This window comes from Ictidomys tridecemlineatus, chromosome 2 (assembly GCF_052094955.1).
Source record: "Ictidomys tridecemlineatus isolate mIctTri1 chromosome 2, mIctTri1.hap1, whole genome shotgun sequence".
NCBI lineage: Eukaryota > Metazoa > Chordata > Mammalia > Rodentia > Sciuridae > Ictidomys > Ictidomys tridecemlineatus.
In genome coordinates, this window is record NC_135478.1 from 119,208,317 (window position 1) to 119,228,087 (window position 19,771).

At 43.3% G+C, this 19,771-nt stretch overlaps 1 protein-coding gene across 4 annotated transcripts in view; it reads right to left on the reverse strand.

Moving 5' to 3' along the window:
* The window catches only part of Ap1b1 (adaptor related protein complex 1 subunit beta 1), a 51,782-nt gene extending 32,255 nt beyond the window's left edge, over nucleotides 1–19,527 (reverse strand). For 3 of the 4 annotated variants that reach the window (XM_078039675.1, XM_005336051.5, XM_013363221.4), the window contains exons 1-3: nucleotides 19,368–19,527; nucleotides 3,557–3,619; nucleotides 8–113 (exon numbers count right to left, since the gene is read on the reverse strand). In XM_078039675.1, the coding sequence (XP_077895801.1) occupies nucleotides 8–113; nucleotides 3,557–3,593 (143 nt within the window). In that variant the 5' untranslated portion in view covers nucleotides 3,594–3,619; nucleotides 19,368–19,527. The remainder of the gene's footprint in view (nucleotides 1–7; nucleotides 114–3,556; nucleotides 3,620–19,367) is intronic. The other variant, XM_078039674.1, reaches the window with a different exon arrangement.
* Between the last annotated feature and the right edge of the window lie 244 nt (nucleotides 19,528–19,771).

The following is a 19,771-nucleotide window of genomic DNA, read 5'->3' on the forward strand; positions in this document are numbered from 1 at the left end:
TGCACACCTGACATCTTTGCCCACAGTCATCGATGCGATCACTTTCTTTACCGCCTCCTTCTTCTTCTCCTTCTTGTCACTGTTGAGCTCTGCCTTCAGCTCGAAGATCTCCCCTAAGAAAAGTAGGAAGGCATGAATGATCCATCCCCAGGGGATAAATTCCTGTCCCCAAACTCCCAAGAATGGCAGGGAGGCAGAGGGCAGCTTTAGGCCCCTGGCCTTAGGTGGGATAGGTGACAGTGAGGAGTGACAGTTATTAAGATGGAAGACTGGAGGGTCACACTGCACCAAACGAAAGGAACTGTGGAGACTACAATGGTCTTGAGGGGGACAAAAACAGGCAAGCAGGGTCTGCTCAGCCAGACTGCGAAAAATGAAAAGGAAAGCAAAGTTCTCCTCAGTTCCCTCAGTGAACCAGACGCCCTCAAGACTGGGTGCTCAAGGACTGGGGGGAGGGGGGGAGAGGGGAGGAATCGATCCCACACGTAGGCTTTTCCTGTTTTCCTAGAATCTCGAGTTTAAACAGCTTGCTCAGGGTTTCACTTCCTGAGCCACAAGTGATTGCTCAGCTTGGAAAATTGGAATTCAGCTGCCCCAACATGTAATCAATTGTTCTTAAGAACTTGATAATACAGAAAAAGGAAACAAGGAAGTAGGGCTGTTTCAGATCTTCCACAGAGAGCCAGTCAGGACCTTCTTGCAGGTTAGGAGGACAGGATGTATTTCCTGAGCCTTTCTCTGAGCCCTGTACCACACTTACTTTTTCCCATGCCTTTTTCATTCGTCTTCATGCCAACTCTTCATTCCAAACTCACACTCAAAATGGAGGTGTAATAGGTATAGTAACTTACACACAGCTACCAGATAGGAGGGCCAAGATTTGAAACCAGGTCTGTCCTAAGTCTGCTCTAAACCCCTATGCTTGGGCCTAACTCAAAACACTCCTTTTTGCCCCTCTGAACCTGTTTCCTGGCCTCTTCTCTCTCCCTTGAATAGGGTGCTGAATTCTCCCATTTAACACTCAAAGGTGAAACACTTGCTGGGTGCCTTGCTGGTGGTCTGTGCTAAAGGTGGCAGCTGTTGTTATTCTGCCACGTGACCCTCTGCCTTTAGATCCCTCTTTTGTAGAGTAAGAATCCTGGGCTTCCTTCTCAGGGATTCTTACTGAAGCAGGGACTATAATGTGGAAGAAAATGCTGAGAAAGTTCTAGGTGGGTTTACAATGAGAAAAAGGGAAACTAGTAGGTTCTGTATCATGACTGGACAATGCGTTGCTCAGAAGAGAACCAAAGATGAGAGACAGCAAACATGGTTAATTAAGAATAATCACATAGCACAGCCCCGGGGCAAGGCTGCACTGAGGATATTGCTCAATGGAGTCGGGAAGAATCTGCAGATCTTGCAGTTCAAATTTATCAAGGAACATGTGCCTTTCTCCTGCAAGAGAGTGAGGGGAGGGTTTCTGGTTGTTCTGGGATCCAACAGACCATGATAATCTTGACCCTAGACTATTCTGCAGGGCTGCCCCTGCTTTTCACTCAAAGTGGCCAGATATAGTACAACCGCCATTAATTAATGGGTCTCATCCCCAAGAAGGCTGAGGGGTGACCCTGGGATCTGACTGCCTCTGAAATGTATCCTTTGTCAATTGGGTCCCTCAATCAAGTCTACCTCCTCAATCACATAAAAGGCATTCAATTCTCTCTCCCCAAAGCTACTCCCCACCACTGCCAGGCTCAGGTGCCATCACGTCTCATCAGAGCTGTGGTCCTTTTCTCCCCACTTCCCTCTAACCCTTTATTAGAATCTGCCTTGGACTTTACCTTGCTTAAAAACCATCACTGGGGCTGGAGTTGTAGCTCAGTGGTAAAGTGCTTGCCTAGCATGTGTGAGGCACTAGGTTCGATTCTCAGCACCACATACAAATAAATAAATATATTATGTCCATCTACAACTAAAAATAAATAAATAAATAAATAAATAAATAAATATATATATATATGTATATATATATATATATATATATATATATATATATATATATATATATATATATATAAACCATCACTAATGGTCTGGGTGGTAACCATCACTAATGGTCTGGTCCAGTGGTAGAGTGCTTACCTGGCACATGCGAGGCCCTGGGTTGGATCTCCAGCACTGCACCACACACACCCCACTGATGTCAAATTTGAAATCTGAACCCAGGAATCTCTCTCCAGACATTCTCCCCAGAAGAAAACCCCACCACTGATACTCTGCTACACATGGTGTGAAGCTCTCTGATTCCTGCATGCTTCTCTGGCCCCTTCTAGCTCCTCAGCAAGGAAACTGTTTTCCTTTCCTGGATGAATCATGGGTAGAGCATTTGCGCCCTCCCCTTCCCACACCCTTTTCTACCTGGAGTACTTCCACAGCCTTCTGCACCCCCACCCTTCAACATGGCTGCTACTTCATAGACTATCTTCCCAGTTCAACCTCAAGCAAAGCCAGGTCAGAGACTGCCTGTCTCTTTCCCTCCACATGGAAGGTCCTCAATAAAAACCAGCAAGTATGTAGTTTCAGCTTTTAGGAGGCTGAGGCTAGAGGTCACTTAAGCCCAGCACATCAAGGTTAGCCCGGGCAACATAGTGAGAACCTGTCTCTTACAACAAAACAGAACAGGCTGGATCAATAAATAAAATGCTTGCTGAGGGACAGAGTTTAGGACCTGGCTCATGTGATTCAATAAGAGACTATCTGGGGCTGAGACTGTGGCTCAGCGGTAGAGCACTCATCTAGCATGGTGAGGCCCTGGATTCAATCCTTAGCACCACATAAAAATAAATAAAATAAAGGTATTGTGTCCAACTACTTCTAAAAAAATAAATGTTAAAAAAATAAAAAAGACTATCTGGTCAGTAGGTATGTGTCAATCTCACCTGCAAGGAAGGAATGGAGAGGAAGGGCCAGCCAGAGAGATGCTTACAGAGTTAAAGCACACTTGCCAGCCTCAACATCCTCCATTTCCTTAAAAACAGGGGGAAAAAAATCTCCAACAACATAAGCTTACTTAGCATATTTTAGTGCAGCAACTCCATTGCCTTAATATTGAGTCATTAGAACTGTTGGGAAATGTTTATGATAACATTATATGAAAAACAGGATGGAACTCTGACTGCAACCATGGAAAACATGTGCCCACGGATAAGGACCAGACACACAAGGCCCCCTACCCCCAAATGGGATTGCTGATAGGATTGTGTGTCCTCCCTCCACCAGAAGCGGAAAAATATATATATATATATTTTAAGTATTTTAAGCTGTGGGGAACAAAGAGGTTTTTTTTTCCCCATACTTGGAGCTAATGCTCTTTCCTTCCTGAGTTCTAAAGAAGCAATCAATTTCTTAATACTCTCAACAATTTAATTTTCTGACTCCACGAGGTAAAGAAATTCTAGGCCACTCCAATATCTCCAGGCTTCCACTCTGCTTCTGTTCCCCAGTCCTCCAGATAGCAAGCAGAAGGGTCAAGCAGGCAAATAACAGGGCAGGCCCATGATGAAACATATCATACCTTTCTTGGTCGTGGTGAAATACTTTGAATCAGTCATTTTGGTCCCTTATCTGTGGTCACACTCTGCAAGACAGAAAAGAGACGAGTGATTCTGAGTTGTGTTCCATTCCATTTTCAGTTAGGGTGTTCAGGGGAGAAGGAAAGAAAGGATCTAGCACACATATGGTAGGGAAAGATAGCTACTGATACCCTCTTCTGCAGTATCAGGGACTGAACCCAGTGCATGCTGGGTACATGTGCTCTACCACATCCCCAGGCCTTGTTATTTTGAGACAGGGTCTCACTAAGTTGCCCAGGCTGGCCTTGGACTTACCCTACCTCAGCTCCTGAGTCACTGGCATTTCAGCTCAGTTAGCTGCTTATCTCTTTATTGGGCCAATGAACTATTAGACCATGGCGAATCAAATTTTGGAGGGAAATTCTGAGGAATCAATCACATTTTAAAATGTGCTTATCTTCTGATCCAGCAATTCTATTTCTAGGAATCCCTCCCATGAAGTATCTGGTAGTAAGGATACCTTGGGTTTACTGCATCACTATCCATACAATGCAGCACTGGAAAGAACTTAAATGCCTATTAATAGGAATAATTAAGTACCCTGGAAGAGTCCACAGGTTAAAAAGCAATATGACTCCATTTCTGTATGATGCACCATAATGCAATCTACTGTCATATGTAACTAATTAGAACAACAAAAGGCAACGTGAAGTCCCTTCATGACACTCACCAAACCTATCAGGGTTCTTCTTCTTCTTTTTAAAAAACCATTCATTTATATATTTATCTGAGGTGCTGAGGATCGAACCCAGTGCCTCACACATGCTAGGAAAGCGCTCTACCACTGAGCCATATCCCAGCCCCCTTCTTCTTTTTTTTAATTAGAGCTTTATAGTTACATAGTTGGGTTCATTCTGACAAAATCATACATGAATGGAATTTGATTTTGGCTCATGATTCCACTCTTTTCCCCGCTGTCCTCCCTGCCCTCCCCCATTCTCCTTTCTCTACTAGACTTCTTTCACTTGTCTATATATTTCTATTTGATTGGGTTTTTTTTTACTTATAAAGGTGAAATTCCCTGTAGTATATTTATACATGCACATAACATGATTTTTAAAGAATTCATTCTGTATCGCCTTCCCTTTCCCACCCTTCTATCCTGCCTCTCGATCTCCTTCTACATTACTGATCTTCCCTTTATCTCTATAACTTACTCTTCCCTCTCCCTTTCCTTTACCAGCAAATGCTGTAATTTCATTTTTCTTTATGGCTGAGAAAAATTCCACTGTGTGTGTCTGTCACAATTTCTTAATCCATTCATCTATTGTCAGGCACCTGGGTTGATTCCATATTCTAGCTATTGTGAATTGTGCTGCTATAAACACTGAGGTAGCTGTATCACTATAATATGCCAAGTTTAGATCTTTCAGAAAAATACCAAGGAGTGGGATAGCCCAGCACAGTTCTTTCTAAATGCTTCATCCACATATGAAGGGTACTACCATTACCCTATACATAAAAATAAATTTGGGAAAAGCCAAGTTTAAGAAGCTAGGGAAGAGCCAGGCACATTGGCACATGCTTGTAATCCCAGTGGCTGGGGAGGCTGAGACAGGAGGACTGCAAGTTCAAAGCCAGCTGCAGCAACTTAGTGAGGCCCTAAGCAATTTAGCAAGACTACGTCTCAAAATAAAAAAAAAATAAAAAGGGCTGGGGATTTGGCTCAGTGGTTAAGTGCCCCTGGGTAATATCCCCAATGTCTTCCACTACCCCCTAAAGAAGCTAGGGAGGATTTTTCTCTCCACAACTTTCCCCAAACTTCTAAATCAGTAATATGTGTTATTCATCTCTGGAAAGAGATAGAGTCTACAGACTTTAGATTCAACAGCATTCTCCAAGTCTATCTGGCCAGTTTTCTTAAAGAATCTCTCAGAACATCTCCCAATGCAAAAGTGACATGTGAAGTACTGTTATAAGGCAACAGGACAAGTACCAAAGCTTCCTCATTCACTCAGGTATTTATTAAGCATCTACTATATCTGAACATTTCCTTACTGTTTTCTTGCATGGCTAGGGATCAAACATAGAGCCTTGTACAAGCTAGGCAAGCTCATTACCACTGAGACATACTGCCAGCCTTCTTGACCAATAAATGAAAGATAAAAGAAGCTTCCCAGGAGCCACGTCATCCTGAGTACATAGCAGAGGCTTCTGGGATTGTTCTGAGATTAAGAAGTGATTATTTAAAAAAACAAAACAGTGGTTACCCTATTTCACAGTAAAAAAAAAGAAAAAAGTGATCATTTCCTGAGTCCTTGTTAAACCTAGGGATTTACAGACATTATCTCATTTAATCCTACTAACAGGGTAATAGCTTTTAACACTACTTCACAAAAGAGGAATGAGGCTTTGGAATGTCATGTAACTTGCTCAAGATCACATGGCTAAATGGCTAGACTAGGAAACTATCCCCTGTCTACCAGAGCTCGGTGCTTTGTCTCAACAATGAAGAAATTCTGCTTTGCTCATCTGAGAGGGAGGACAGGGCCCTGATAATGACTAAGAACTCAGTACAAAAAAATCTGAGAGACTTCCAAGTAACTTTCCAATCAACTTGGTAGTATTATTGTGGTTGTTGTCTAGAAAAGCACAAAACCTCCCAAAAAAACAAATGTCGAATGTTTTCTCTAATATAAGGAGGCTGATTCATAGTGGGGTAGGGAGGGGGAGCATGGGAGGAATAGGGAAGAGGGGTGGGAGGGGTAGGGAGGGGAAGGGGGTTAGCAAGGATGGTGGAATGTGATGGACACAGTTATCCAAAGTACATGTATAAAGACATAAATTGGTGTGGACATACTTTGTATACAACTAGAAATATGAAAAACTGTGCTGCATATATGTAATAAGAATTGTAATGCATTCCGTTGTCATTTATTTTTAAAATATCAATTTAAAAAAATTTTAAAAATCAATTAAAAATATAAAAAAGACCATAAAATATCACATAGATTCATCACATTGATGATATTTTGCTAATCTGACCTACTACAAAAGAAGAATCAATAGCAATAGGTAACATATATTATCCATAAGACATTTTCTTGTATCAGACGATTGAAAATAAAATCTGGAAAAAACTCAAAAAAAAGAAGAAAAGCAGAAAACCCAACAAACATTTGAATGGTAAAAACTCACTTTACTTTGTGTCCTCTGTTGCCTCTATGGAAGGGAGTCAAATAGTCAAATATGTAACCCACAAACATTTCCTTTCCAATCATTACTATGCAGGAGCAAATGAAAGGTAACGATGTGCTGGATGTGAGGGATAACAGATCATTTCATAGCCTCTGAAAACCAAGCCAAAGCAGCTGCTCTCCAGCCCAACTGTATTTTTCCAGGTTCAGCTTGTACTTACAATAGAATGGCAATGGAGATGTTCTCCAGATGAGATTTTGTTTCAGCAATCAACAGGAGACAAGTAAGGACTGTCTCAGGGTTGCCTTAAATCCTTCATGGACACCTTCAGAATACCAGGAATAAAGGCTTTGCTGACAAAGTGGTATAAAAAAAAAAAAAAAAGACACAATTCTACTCTCCTCTTGCTTTGCATAGTTGAAAGGGGATGATGTCCCTTTTCTATGGGAGCTGGGGGAAAGAGCAGAGGAGTCTGTCACACCTGATGATGCAAATCCCCCAGCAGGGCCTCTACCTTGCTGGTCTTCACAGTATGCGCCAGGGCTATAGATGGATCCACAGAGGACTACTAACATGGGCCTGTTCACAGCTCCATCCACCCTCACCTTCATGGCCGGCCCAGGCCTCTGCATAAAGAAAGTGTTTAATTGATAGTTGTTGAAAGAAGGGGCCACTGGAAATCCCAGGAAGCTCAGCCTGCTGACTGCTCTGTTATGTAATTCTCAGTTTTTGTTTCCAAAAGTAATTGACTTTACATTCAACATCTCCTTCTCACTTGCACACATACAAAACTGTTTTATCAGAGAAACATCACTAACCTAGAGGTTCTTCCTGGAGTTCTGAGAATGGGCAGATAAATAAGATAATGGGTTTTTCTTTTTTAATATTTTTTCAGTTGTCAATGAACTTTATTTATTTATATGCTGAGAATGGAACCCAGTGCTTCACACATGCTAGGCAAGCACTGTACCACTGAGCTACAACCCCAGCCTGATAATGGGTTTTCTGCTATACAATAATAGGTTGCAAGATTCCTGAAGCTACAGATTTCAGAGTATAACTGGTTGCAGTGTTTAAAACAGGGGAGTGCCTTGTTCCTCAAGGCTGAATCAAGTCTAAGAAGAGGGATAACTGAGGGCAAAGAGACATAGACAATAACATATAAACCACACCAGTGTAAAATCTAGAAGGAAGTAAAAGTGAACAAAACAAAAACTCTTGGATGTCCAACTTTGGGCTACTCAGGCATTTGTTCTTCTCCAGCAGAGGAGACTGTCAGGGGCTTTCCCTCATCTGTAACACAGATTAGCATCTGAGGGCCCTAAACTCCCAGGATACAACCTGCTGAGGCAGACTGGTGTTGATGCAACTGATCAGGATGAAGAAGTGGTAAGACAGTTTCTCTTTCTTTCTTTTTAAATTTGAGACAGGATCTCACTAAATTGATCAGGCTGGCCTCAAACTTGTGATCCTCCTGCTTCAGATTCCTGAACAGCTGGAATTACAGGTGTATACCACCTCTCTAAATGCTTCTCCTTTTAATGATTTAAAAATAGGCAAATCCTTCTGGGAATGGTGGCACATGCCTTTAATCCCAGCTGCTTGGGAGGCAGAGAGAGGAGGATTACCAAGTTCAAGGCCAGCCTGAGAAACGGACCTTGACTTAAAAATAAATAAATAAAGTATAAACCAGGAATAGTGGCATGCAACTATAGTGGAAGCTACTCAGGAGGAGTGTGGGGGTCTAGGGAAAACCTCTACATTGGTGAGGTTACTCTGATAAAATAGCTTCATATATTTCATAAGGTCAGGAATTTGAGGACAACCGGGAATCACAGTGAGACTCTGTTTTAAAAAATAACTTTAAAAAGTGCTGATAGCCCTGCAGTTGAGTTTTTAGTGACATTCTTCCTTTTATAGGTGCTAAGCAACTAACTAATCATAAACTTGAACTGCTCTCTAGTGTGCTGGCGCAGGCTGATGCTTAGTCCTGCAGTTATCTATTTTGCAGATCCGTCTGCAGAGGGCCCAGCGGGACTAATGATGCTGAAATGCTATCCCTCTGAAGTTGATCATACACAGGAAATTAGAGGAGGAAGGGAATGCTAGGGAAAGCAAAAATGCTCTAGAAAACCACCAAAGCACAGATGAAAAAAAAAACAAAACACCTCATTTAGAGCTCACCCACAGCTTGGTGATTTACTGAGGAAGGCTATCTTCTTTTCTCTTTTCTCTATGATGAGCTTCCTCACCTGGTACCAGGTCCGCTTAGATGTCTGTAGGAGGGGGATTTTGCATTCTCTCTGCAGGAATGGAAAAACCTCTATGGTTCAGTCTCGAGGAGCTGGGACTTCCAGATGCCATGGGAAAGACATGCTTTTCCTGGCACTGTCCAGCTGTCACCATGGAGGCCAAAGGAGCTAAGACTTAGCTCTTTTTTACAATCCCCCACCCTCTGCTCAGGGCTGAGAATTGAACCCAGGGGTGCTTTACCAGTGAGCTACATTCCCTTTTTAAATTGTGAGGCAGACTTTTGCTAGGATGGCAAGGCTAGCCTTGAACCTTTTTTTTTTTTTTAAATTTTTTTTAGTGTTGATGAACCTTTATTTATTCATTTATTTTTACTTAGATGTGGTGCTGAGAATTGAACTTAGTGCCTCACACATGCAAGGCAAGTGCTCTGTCACTGAGCCACAACTTCAGTCCTGGCCTTGAACTTTGATCCTTCTGCCTCAGACTCCCAAGTAGCTGGGCTTACAGGTAATATGTCACCATGCCCAGATTCTCTGACAAATCTGATCAGGAACATAGGCTATATTTGAAAGTAGGTGGCCAATTTGGGCAGGGAAAAACTCAGGGTTTGGATTTTGTCTTTGGAAGTAGCAGGGAATGTTTTAAAAAGCAGTAATTAAAGGGAATTTTTGGTTAGAAACTGCTTTGGGCAGTATGATGAGTCACTTGTGCTAAGGAGTCAGCATTCTGGGCTAGGATCCCCCTCAATTTTAGCATTTACAGGCCAACGAATACCTCAAAGGAATAGCAAAGTCAAAATTAAAAGAGGAGCAGTCCTGAAACAACTGGTTTTGCCCTTGAGGAACCACCACTGCTGCCCCTACCTCAAGTCTATCTTCCCACACTCACAGATTGTGACTTTGAAAATACAACTCATTTTTAAATTAGGGAGGTGGCCAGGCATGATGGCACATGCCTATAATCCCAGTTAATTGGGAAGCTAAGGCAGAAGGATCACAAGTTTGAGGCCAGCAAAGTTGGTAGACCTTGTCTCAAAATAAAAAATAAAAAGGAGTAGGGATGTAGCTCAGGGATTCAAGCCCCAGTACCAAAAAATAAATAAAAAGTTTAAAATTAATTAAAAAAAAAGAGAGATTACCACCTGTCATTCTTTTTTTTTTCTTAAATATTTTATTTATTTATTTATTTTAGGTATAGATGGATACAACACAATGCCTTTATTTTTATGTGGTGCTGAGAATCGAACCCAGGTCCCACCTGTGCTAAGTGAGCGCTCTACCGCTGAGCCACAATCTCAGCCCCATACCACCTGTCATTCTATGTTATTTCACATATTTCTTCTGACAGAGAATAATGTGAGAATGAAAGCTCACTGACAAAAATAAATATAAATGAGGGCTGGGGTATAATTCAGCAGTTAGGTATAACCGTAAACACCATAAACATCATGGAATTTCATCTGTATGAAGTTCTGGAATAAGCAGAAGAGGCAAAACTAATCTACAATGATAGCATCAGATCAGTGGATGGTGATCTGGAAGAGTGCCCAAAAGCCCTCTGGAGGTAATGGAAATTACCTCATCTTGACATAGACACTGACCATACTGTTCCATTCATTATGCCCACCTCTCCCCCTCCTCATTGGGAGCCCTTCATACACAGCCAGTAACTATGAATAGATAAGCTGTGTGCTTCCTCAGGCTCAGCATGAGAGTCAGAACAAATGTGGCAGCAGTAGCAGCAATGGCAAGTGCACAGGTGCACCATGGGCTAGACACTCTGTAAAGAGCTTTAGATTTAGTCCTCACAATAATCTGAAAAAGGTTTTAATAATATCACAGGTTACAGATGAGGAAACTGAAATCCAAAGAGATCAATGCTTTTTTTGTGTTTGAGTCACCCAGCTAGAACATGGTAGTGCCAACACTTTCCACCACTGTCCCACAATGTGATCACAAGTCCTACTCCATCTAGTGAGATAACAACTCATCTCTAAATGAAGCCCTGGAAGAAACGCACATGCTCCAAGCTAAAGGGTATGTGAAGTAGATTGCCACATATCCTGACAGAGTCCCTCAGATGTTGAACAGAAGGTTATTTTAAGGCCAGCCCATCTACCTTGGACAACAGAACATCTAGTTTGGTAATATGCCTAGCAAAAGCCTGTTGAGGGGCTGGGGATGTGGCTCAAGCGGTAGCGCGCTCGCCTGGCATGCGTACGGCCCGGGTTCGATCCTCAGCACCACATACCAACAAAGATGTTGTGTCCGCCAACTAAAAAATAAATATTAAAAAAAATTCTCTCTCTCCTCTCTCACTCTCTCTTTAAAAAAAAAAAAAAAAAAAGCCTGTTAAGAAGATCTTGCCAAGTTATGGGTCTCCTGGGATTTGGATGAAAACTGATTAATCAAAATCAATCTCCTGAGGCCCACTAAAAATCAAAGGCTTCAAAATGAAAAGGAACCAAAAGCAAACAAATGCCACATGCAAACAAAGGTTCTTATCTCAGATTCTAAAACTCCATTCTAGAATCACTTGATTCTAGAATCAGTTGTCAGTTCTCAATTAATCTACAAGTAGTAATGAATGGAAAGGTCTGCTACCAAGAAAAAGGAAAGTTCCTCGGTATTTGGAAAAAAATTAGCAAGGTTATCTTCTGAACAATACTTAATCAATGTGAGGAGAAAAAGGACAAGAACTATAGAATAAGACTTGTGATCTCTGTTTTTCCCACTTATACCACAGGAACCCTTTCTGGAGAGTTGTCCATTTTCATTGTCTTCCAACAGTAAGTAAAATGTGGTGTGTCATCTGCTGCAAACCTGGGTCTGTGCCCCACCAGGAGCATGCACACAATAAAGGTCAGCCTTTTCCCACAAGGCTTTTACAGATTCAGAAGCCAGGGAAAGGAATGCAGAGGAATAACAGAGTGATTCTGAGCTCTAGATAACTGCCACCAAAGCTTGAGGAGCAGGGTTCTGAGACAAGTGGAGGGGCTCTCTTTGATGAAGATGGACTTGGATGAACATGGAAAGACAGGTCAGATTCAGAAAGGGAGGAGCTGGGGTGACAGAAGACCCACAAGATCCTAGCATAACAGGGGAGGTAAATGAGAACAGCAGAGTCATTGCCGATGCTAGCTGGAAGCAGGCTCCATACTGAGTAACTTACAGCCTGTCTCATTTCATCCTCACTTAAAAGCAAGGCATTAAGGACACTGAGAGAGAATCGGCCTATCCAAGGTCAAAACTTATGTGTTTAGAAGTCTGTGAGACTTCCTCCTTGGCTGGAGGAAAGAAGCAGATTAGGTTAGGTAAGGTAAAATGAGATTTAAGGGCATGTTGGACCTTTCCAGCAGAAGATGCAGAGCTGTCAAATGACAGGTCTCCCACTGATAAGCTTTTGATACTACTGATCCTTTCCTTCTTCCTGAAATATTTTCTTCCTTTAAATTCCAGAAAGCCACACTCTCTGCTCTCCCTCTTACCACACCATCCATTCCTTCTTGGTTTCCTCTGCTCCTTCCTCCTCTTCCTCTCTTTCAACTCTTCTCTTCTCCATCTACACTATTTCACCTCTCTGTTGATCACATCCAGCATCACAGCTTTAAGTTTCATCCACAAGTGGACAACTCACAACTTTACATCCCCTGGTCCAACCTTTTCCTGAGTCCCAGGTTCCTACAAACAAACCATCTAATTGACTTCTCTTCTTAAATGTCTATATGACTAGCAGGGAAGTCAAACTGAGCATGATAAAAACTAACCTCTGGCTTCCTTCCCTCTCCCAACAGGTTCACCTTGCAGTCTTCAGTTACTCCTAACAGGTTCTCAGGCTAAAAATCTCAGTTACCTTTGACAACATACTCATACCCCACATCTCATTTATCAGCAAATTCTACTGGGTGTACTTCGAGATTAAGTCCAGAATCCATGAAGTGGCTTCTCACTAGTTCCATTGCTACAACCTGGCCCCAGGTCACCATCACTTCCCATTGAGATTGCTACCAATCTGCATCCACACTGTTTCTGACAACCCAAAATGATTCTCTTACAGTCTAAGACAATGACATCCCTCTGCTCCAGTCCTCCAACAGTTTCCTATCTTACTCAAAAAAAAAAAAAAAAAGCCTAAATCCCTACCACCCCTGGATGAGATGCAGCCCCTACCCCACTATTTCCTCTCTGAATTCTTCTCTCCATTACTTCCTCAGCCCCAGCCACATGAGCCTCTGTGCTGTTCCTTGAACACAATAAGCATTTTTCTATTGCAGGGCCTGTACTTTATCAGGAAGGCTCTTTTCCTAGATAGACTATGGCTCAGATCCTAACCTCCTTTAACTCTTAGTTCAAATTATCACCATCTCATTGAGACCTTCTCTGACCACCCCTCCAGCCAATCACCATTATTTCCCAATCCTCTTTCCTCTTTTTCTTCCCCTTCAGATTATTTATCACCTACATACTATAAAAGGTTCTCACTATTTTTCTTCCTGGGAAACATAAATTCCATGAGAACAAGGATTTTATGTTTCATTCACTACTGTTTTCTACCTATTATTTGTATACCACGCAAAGAGTAGGTGTTCAATAAATGTTTTAATGACTAGTACTTAATTCCTTTCTTGGGAAAATTTCATATTTTGTAAACCAACCTCAGCTGGACTGGTTCTGACAGGATCAGAGATATATCTTATTCTTTCAAGCTATTTTGACCATATTGAAATTGAAAATGCCACCACTTCAGCCTATTTTATAGTCAATAAATGGAAAGTAAGTGTATAAATGATCAGAGAGAGAAGAAAAGGCAAAGGGTAGAAGAAACAGATGGCAACATCTAAAATGGTAAAAATGTTCAGGCCACTTCCCTTCAGTAAAGCCAGGTTGCTGGTACCTGCTCTCACAAGCTTCTACAGGCTCAGAGAGCCAGCAGACTGAGGAAGGCAGTGGGGTTCTGACACGGGCTATGATGGAAGCATGGTCAGACCCTCCTCCCCGCACAGCCCTTCAGGCCCACAGGCCTTCTGAGTTCCGTAAAGTGCCACATGCTCATTGCCTCTGCACCTGCTGATCCTCCTGCCTGGATTATCCTTTCCTGCTCTAGCGTGGCTGCACAAACTTATCCTTCACATTTTAGCTAAGATGACATCACTCCAAAGACACCTTCCTCACATCTGCTGTAAGAAGGTATTTCTCTGTCCCATCCCCCAGATTTCTTATACATTTTCTACACGTTAACTCTAAATGTCTGCCATGTACTAGAAGGTGTTGCACATGCTGGGGATGCCAGCAGTGAAAGAAACAAAATTCCTCCCTTCATAGGTTTATTTACATCCTAATGGGGAACAGAGACTTTAAGTGAGATAAATAAGTGAAATGTTTAGTATCTCATAGAGTAGTAAGTCCATTGCAAGGAAGGAGGATAGGAAGCATGGAGTGAAGGGAAGGAAGGTTGAAATTTAACTAAGGTAGACACAGAAGGCTTCCTTGAGAAGGTGACAGGTGATATCATGGCAGGTAGGGAGCCTTCCAGGCAAAAGAAATAGCTAGAGGGTTGGGGAGAGTACTTGCCTAACATACCAAGTGCTAGGTTTGATCCTCAGCATTGCAGCATTGCAAAAAAGAAAGAAAGAAGAGAGAAAGTGCCAGGGTAAAGGAGTGTGCCTGGAATGCCTAAGGCAAATATGGCTGAGTGAGAAATGAGGACAGCAGTGGGTTATGATGTGAGAGGAGAATATGGGGGCTCTATGATCAAGGTCAAGACTCTGGCTGTTACTCCAAGGGAGCTGGAGGGTTCTGAGCAGAGAAGCCCTGAGATCTGACTTACATTTTAACAGGCTCTGGCTGCTATGCCTTTTTGTTTTCTCTCATGGCTTATCAGTTCTCCTAATCATTGCATTTTTCCCCCTATTTCTACTGTCTCCCTCCCCAATGAGAAAGCAATCTGATGGCAGAAATTACGCCTGGCTTGATTACCTGTCAATACAGGCCAGTGCCAGGCACTAGCAGGTCTCAAAAAACACTGAATAAATGAATGAGTGTTGGATTTATGAAGACTCTGTTCTCGGTGTCAACACCCAACAACTAATCCTTCAAGATTAAAGAATGAAGATGACAGAAAGTGGCTATTCTCAAACTGACATTCCACCCTCAATGTGCTTAAGATCCTAAAAGCAATGAGGTAGGGTTAAAAAGAACCTGCCACTCAAATCTACTTTTCTACTCTACTATAGAACTCAGCTGTTGAAGCGCTGAAATAAAACACTGAAGGGTTAGTTTTAAAACTTTTGAGATCTGACCTCTAAATCTACCACTTTGCAGTTTAGTGTCCACTGGGAACTAAAGTAGATGGGGATCAATGATTACAGCATCCTGGGTGGTAATGAACTCTGGAACTTCTGGAGTCAACCAGTGACACTCTTACCTTAATTAGAAGGAGCCTCTCAACTTAGAGACCCTCCTGGTAAAGGTCAAGCCCAAGGTTAAAGACAAGAAGATCATAATGCTCTGGAGTCTAAAACCACAGGGAAGTCCCTCAGCTCCACCAACAAATAGGAGACAATCTAAGAGGCTAAAATAAGTGAACACACACAAAGCCCTTGTAGTACACAGCACCCTAAGGGAGCTAGGCAATTGTTAGCCACTATTATTTCTACAGAGGGGGAGTGTTTACCATCTCCTTAGGGACCTGAGGAACTCTGGTGGCTGGAGGCAGCAATGATAAGTTTGAGAGTAATTAATACTACTACTAGTCAGATTTCTCCCTATCCCCTGGGGTGTTATGATAATGGACAGGACGTCATCTAGGAAGTGCTTTGAATGCCATAGATGTCAAGAAACCCTAAGAAGTCAATGTAATATTCACTCACTAAACATTTGTGGTGCACTGCACTGACTCTGTGCCAGACAGAGTCACAACTGGAGACACAACACAGTTAAGACAGGTCTTATGGGCTGGGGATGTGGCTCAAGCAGTAGCGCGCTCGCCTGGCATGCATGAGGCCCGGGTTCAATCCTCAGCACCACATACAAATAAAGATGTTGTGTCTGCCGAAAACTAAAAATAAATATTAAAATTCTCAAAAAAAAAAAAAAAAAAAGACAGGTCTTATGAAGGATCGAGAGTTTGATTGTTTGTTTTTTCTATTTTTTCCCCTAAAAAGACATCCAGCAGGGCATGGTGGTGCATGCTTGTGATCCCAATGGCTGGGGAGGCTGGATCACCAATTCAAAGCCAGCCTCAGCAAAAGCAAGGTGCTAAGTAACTCAGTGAGGCCCTGTCTTTAAATAAAATACAAAATAGGGCTGGGGATGTGGGTCAGTGGTTAAGTGCCCTTGAGTTCAATCCCCAGTATCCAAAAAATAAAAAGATATCCAAGTAAACAGACACACCCACTGTGTCACCCATTGTGATCACAGAACATCCAGCAGGGATATCTAGCTCAGGCCTGCAGGGTGGTGGTAATGATCAGAAAGGCAGCACCAAGTAGTGCTCCAATAACAGGGGTTTGGTGCAGGGAGCAGGAAATGGTGTTCAGACAAAGAAGGAAGAGCAAGAAGCAAAGGTAGAAAGGCATAAAAAACGTATCTAGACGTGGAAGCAGCTTGGGAGGTAGAAGTATGGAGTAGGAGGGATGAGGAGAGAAAGCCAGGCAGGAGTCAAGAGCCCAAAAGACCTTGGATGCCAAGCTAAGGAAGTGGGTGAGTTTAGCCTGAAGGCAATAAGGAACCACTGATAGATTTTCAAGCAGGACTTTTTAGTTTTAAGGATCCCCCAACTACTCAGGTGATATCTTCTCTCTGGTGTATTTATTCTTCTATGTGAGGGATAAAGAACAAAAAATCTCTTCTGGCCTGTGAAAATAAAAATACCTGTCCAGAAAAAAAAGACTTTCAAGGACTAGATGCCCCTCAGAAACAGAACAAAGGGCCAGGTGCAATGGCACACACCAGCAGCTCGGGAGGCTTAGGCAGGAGGACTGCAAGTTCTAAGCCAGTCTCAGCAATTAAGCAAGTCCTTAAGCAACTTAGTGAGTTTTTTTTAAAAAAGGGCTGGGGATGTAATTCAGTGGTTAAGTCCCCTGGGTTCAATCCCTGGTTTAAAAGGAAAAAAAGAAAGAAATGAAATAGAGCAAAGCATAAAACCATACGTAAGCCACACTTGCTTACTATCAGCACATCATACTTCGATGCCAGACTTGAAGGTCTTCTGGGAAGTAAGCAGTTTAGAAATGCAAGTTTTGAGGATGGCTAGAAAAAGATCAAAGTCCAGAGCCAGAATCTACAGGACCAACAAACTGAACATGTTCTGAAATACTTTTAGGAAGTGAAAGAAGGGTGGAAGAAGCCCTAAGTACACAAAGGTCTCTATTTGCACAAGGAAGCAACACCCCACAAGCCACAGCTGCCAGTCTTCCTCAGACATAGGCCCTGGCAAGCATCAACTGTTTTAGGGTCAAAACACCCACCAGTGTAACAGGCTCTGCACAATTTCCTCTTTTAACAACTCTAAAATTGGTGTGGGGGAGGGGTGATCAGTATTATTTTGCAGCTGAAGTAATGAACTCAGCCCAAATAATCTGTTCAGGTCACACTGCGGAGAAGCTGCTGGGCTGGGGCTGAGAGGAGTCAGGAATGCTGTTTCCATTATACCTCTGAGCCCTTCAAGTTGCTCAGGGTAAAGCTTCTGGTGGACCCACACTCAATAGATGATCTCAACCCATGCAACCTTTGAGAGATCTGATTATTTAAGAAACAGTGAAGGTGCCCTCATGACGGTTTCTAAGAGGAGCTTGGTGGGCTAAAGCCAGGACAGGGAGCCAGAAGCTCTGAGCTATGTCCTACCATCTGTGACAAGTTGCTTTATCTCAAATCCTCTCCTGGAAGGATGGGGATAAGGTAACAGTATTAAGTTTCTGTGAATTCAATGAACTAGGAGAACAAACCACAGTTTAAAGAAAAAAGTAACAAGAGGAATATTTTTTTTAATCATACCTTCTTCAGAAGTATGTGGAAACCTTCTTGGATTCACTAAGGCTTAAAGCACCTGTGTGTAGGAAGATGACAGGTCTTCACACTGTGGTTAGGGAAACTGAGGCAGACCTGGAACAAATGACTGCTGCAAAGGAGTGAGGCTCGAACTCACAGAACCTAGCTCCCTGGCCATCAAACCACCTCATTCTTTCAGCCAAGATATATATTCATCCCAGGCAAGATGGCACAGGCCTGTGCATTTTTCAGAGAGATAGTCTTTCCTTGAATACATTAGGTACATTCTTCCAGAACCTAGCACCAAAAGATCTCCTTTCTCTTTACTGAAAAAGCAATGCAACTCAGCCTCTCTCAAGAGACATCTGGATGTTCCTGCATGGATAGTCTGTTTTGTGTCTCACAGTTCCTAACCGGGAAATTTTAAGCTCTTGTCCTGAAAGATAAATTACTTATAGCGATAGCCTGCAGGATTGTTTCACCCTAAAGAAAGTGAATTAAATGCCCTTTATGATGATCAGACAAAAAGCAATAAGGCTACATCTTGACACAGATCCAAATAATGTACCAGCAGCTTGAAATATTAAATAGTTCCTACACCCTAACCCTACTCCAGCTTCTCCTTTGTCTCTGCACTTTGCTGGTCTCTAAAACCTAGGTAAGAACCCCAGTGCTTCTGCCTCTTCTACCTGATTGACTTTATATGTGTGACTTGACTTTTGTGCCTATGTGTCCTGGTGGATAAAATGGGTAAGGTATCAATAGCTACCCTACAATATGGCATTGTAAGTAAAGTGTTTAGCACGGTGCATCGTTTACAGCAGGAGCTTAATAACTAAGATGGAATTCTTGTTAGTGTTTTCTAGCATTATTACAGGTGTCCCCATTCTGTCAACTCGTCCCAAAGGATCCAAAGGACAGACCAAGCCTTAGCCTATCAAGGCGCGGGAGGCACAGAGCCATTTCTTGACCCCCCCTCCCCCCATCATTTGGAATTTTGGCAAAAAGATAAGCCCCTGTACGAGGAGGAGGCCACAGGACAGCCATGGATTGAGTGCAAAGGGAGAACCCAAATCCGGAAGAGTTTTGCCTCGGCCAGGGACAGGCTCCATGGGGCCTAAGTCTAGGAGTCTCTCCGGGCGGGCGCCCCATGAGGGGCTGCGGACCTGGGACGAGCCCGGTGCTGGCCAGCAGTCAAGTGGGCGCGAATGAATGAACCTGCAGTCCTTACTCCTGGTCTCCGCCGGGAACGCCGCTCGCGCCCCTCTAGCATGGCGTCCTCACCGTGACCCCTGACCCCGCAAACCCCTCAGCTCGACCCCCGACTAGCCGCCCCACTTTTTTCCGAGCTTCGTCGGTCTCCCTGTTTCCTCACCCGCAGGTCCAAACGGCTCCTGGCGCCACGACTCGATTCGGCTCGGCAGCAAAATGTCCGCGGCCTCCTCCTCCCCGTAACCCGGTGCGTCGGTGCAGCCGGCCGCTCCGAGCCCCGCGGCTGTCACCTGCCGGGCGGAAGTGAGCGGTCTGCGCGCGGGCACTTCCGGTGGACGCACGGCCTGGGGGCGGGATCAAGGGTACAACCCGGGCAGGGGTGGTGCCCGTGGGCGTGGCCAATGTGGGCGGGGTCAGAAGGCGGGTCCAGAGGGCGGGACCGACCGCTATTAACCTCTCTGCTGCCGAGCGCTGATTCGCCACTGTACCCTGCAGAGCGCAAAGAAAAACTAGTTGTAATTAGCGTGCTGAGGCCCTGAGAAGGGTAGGATTTTACCCAATGGGAGA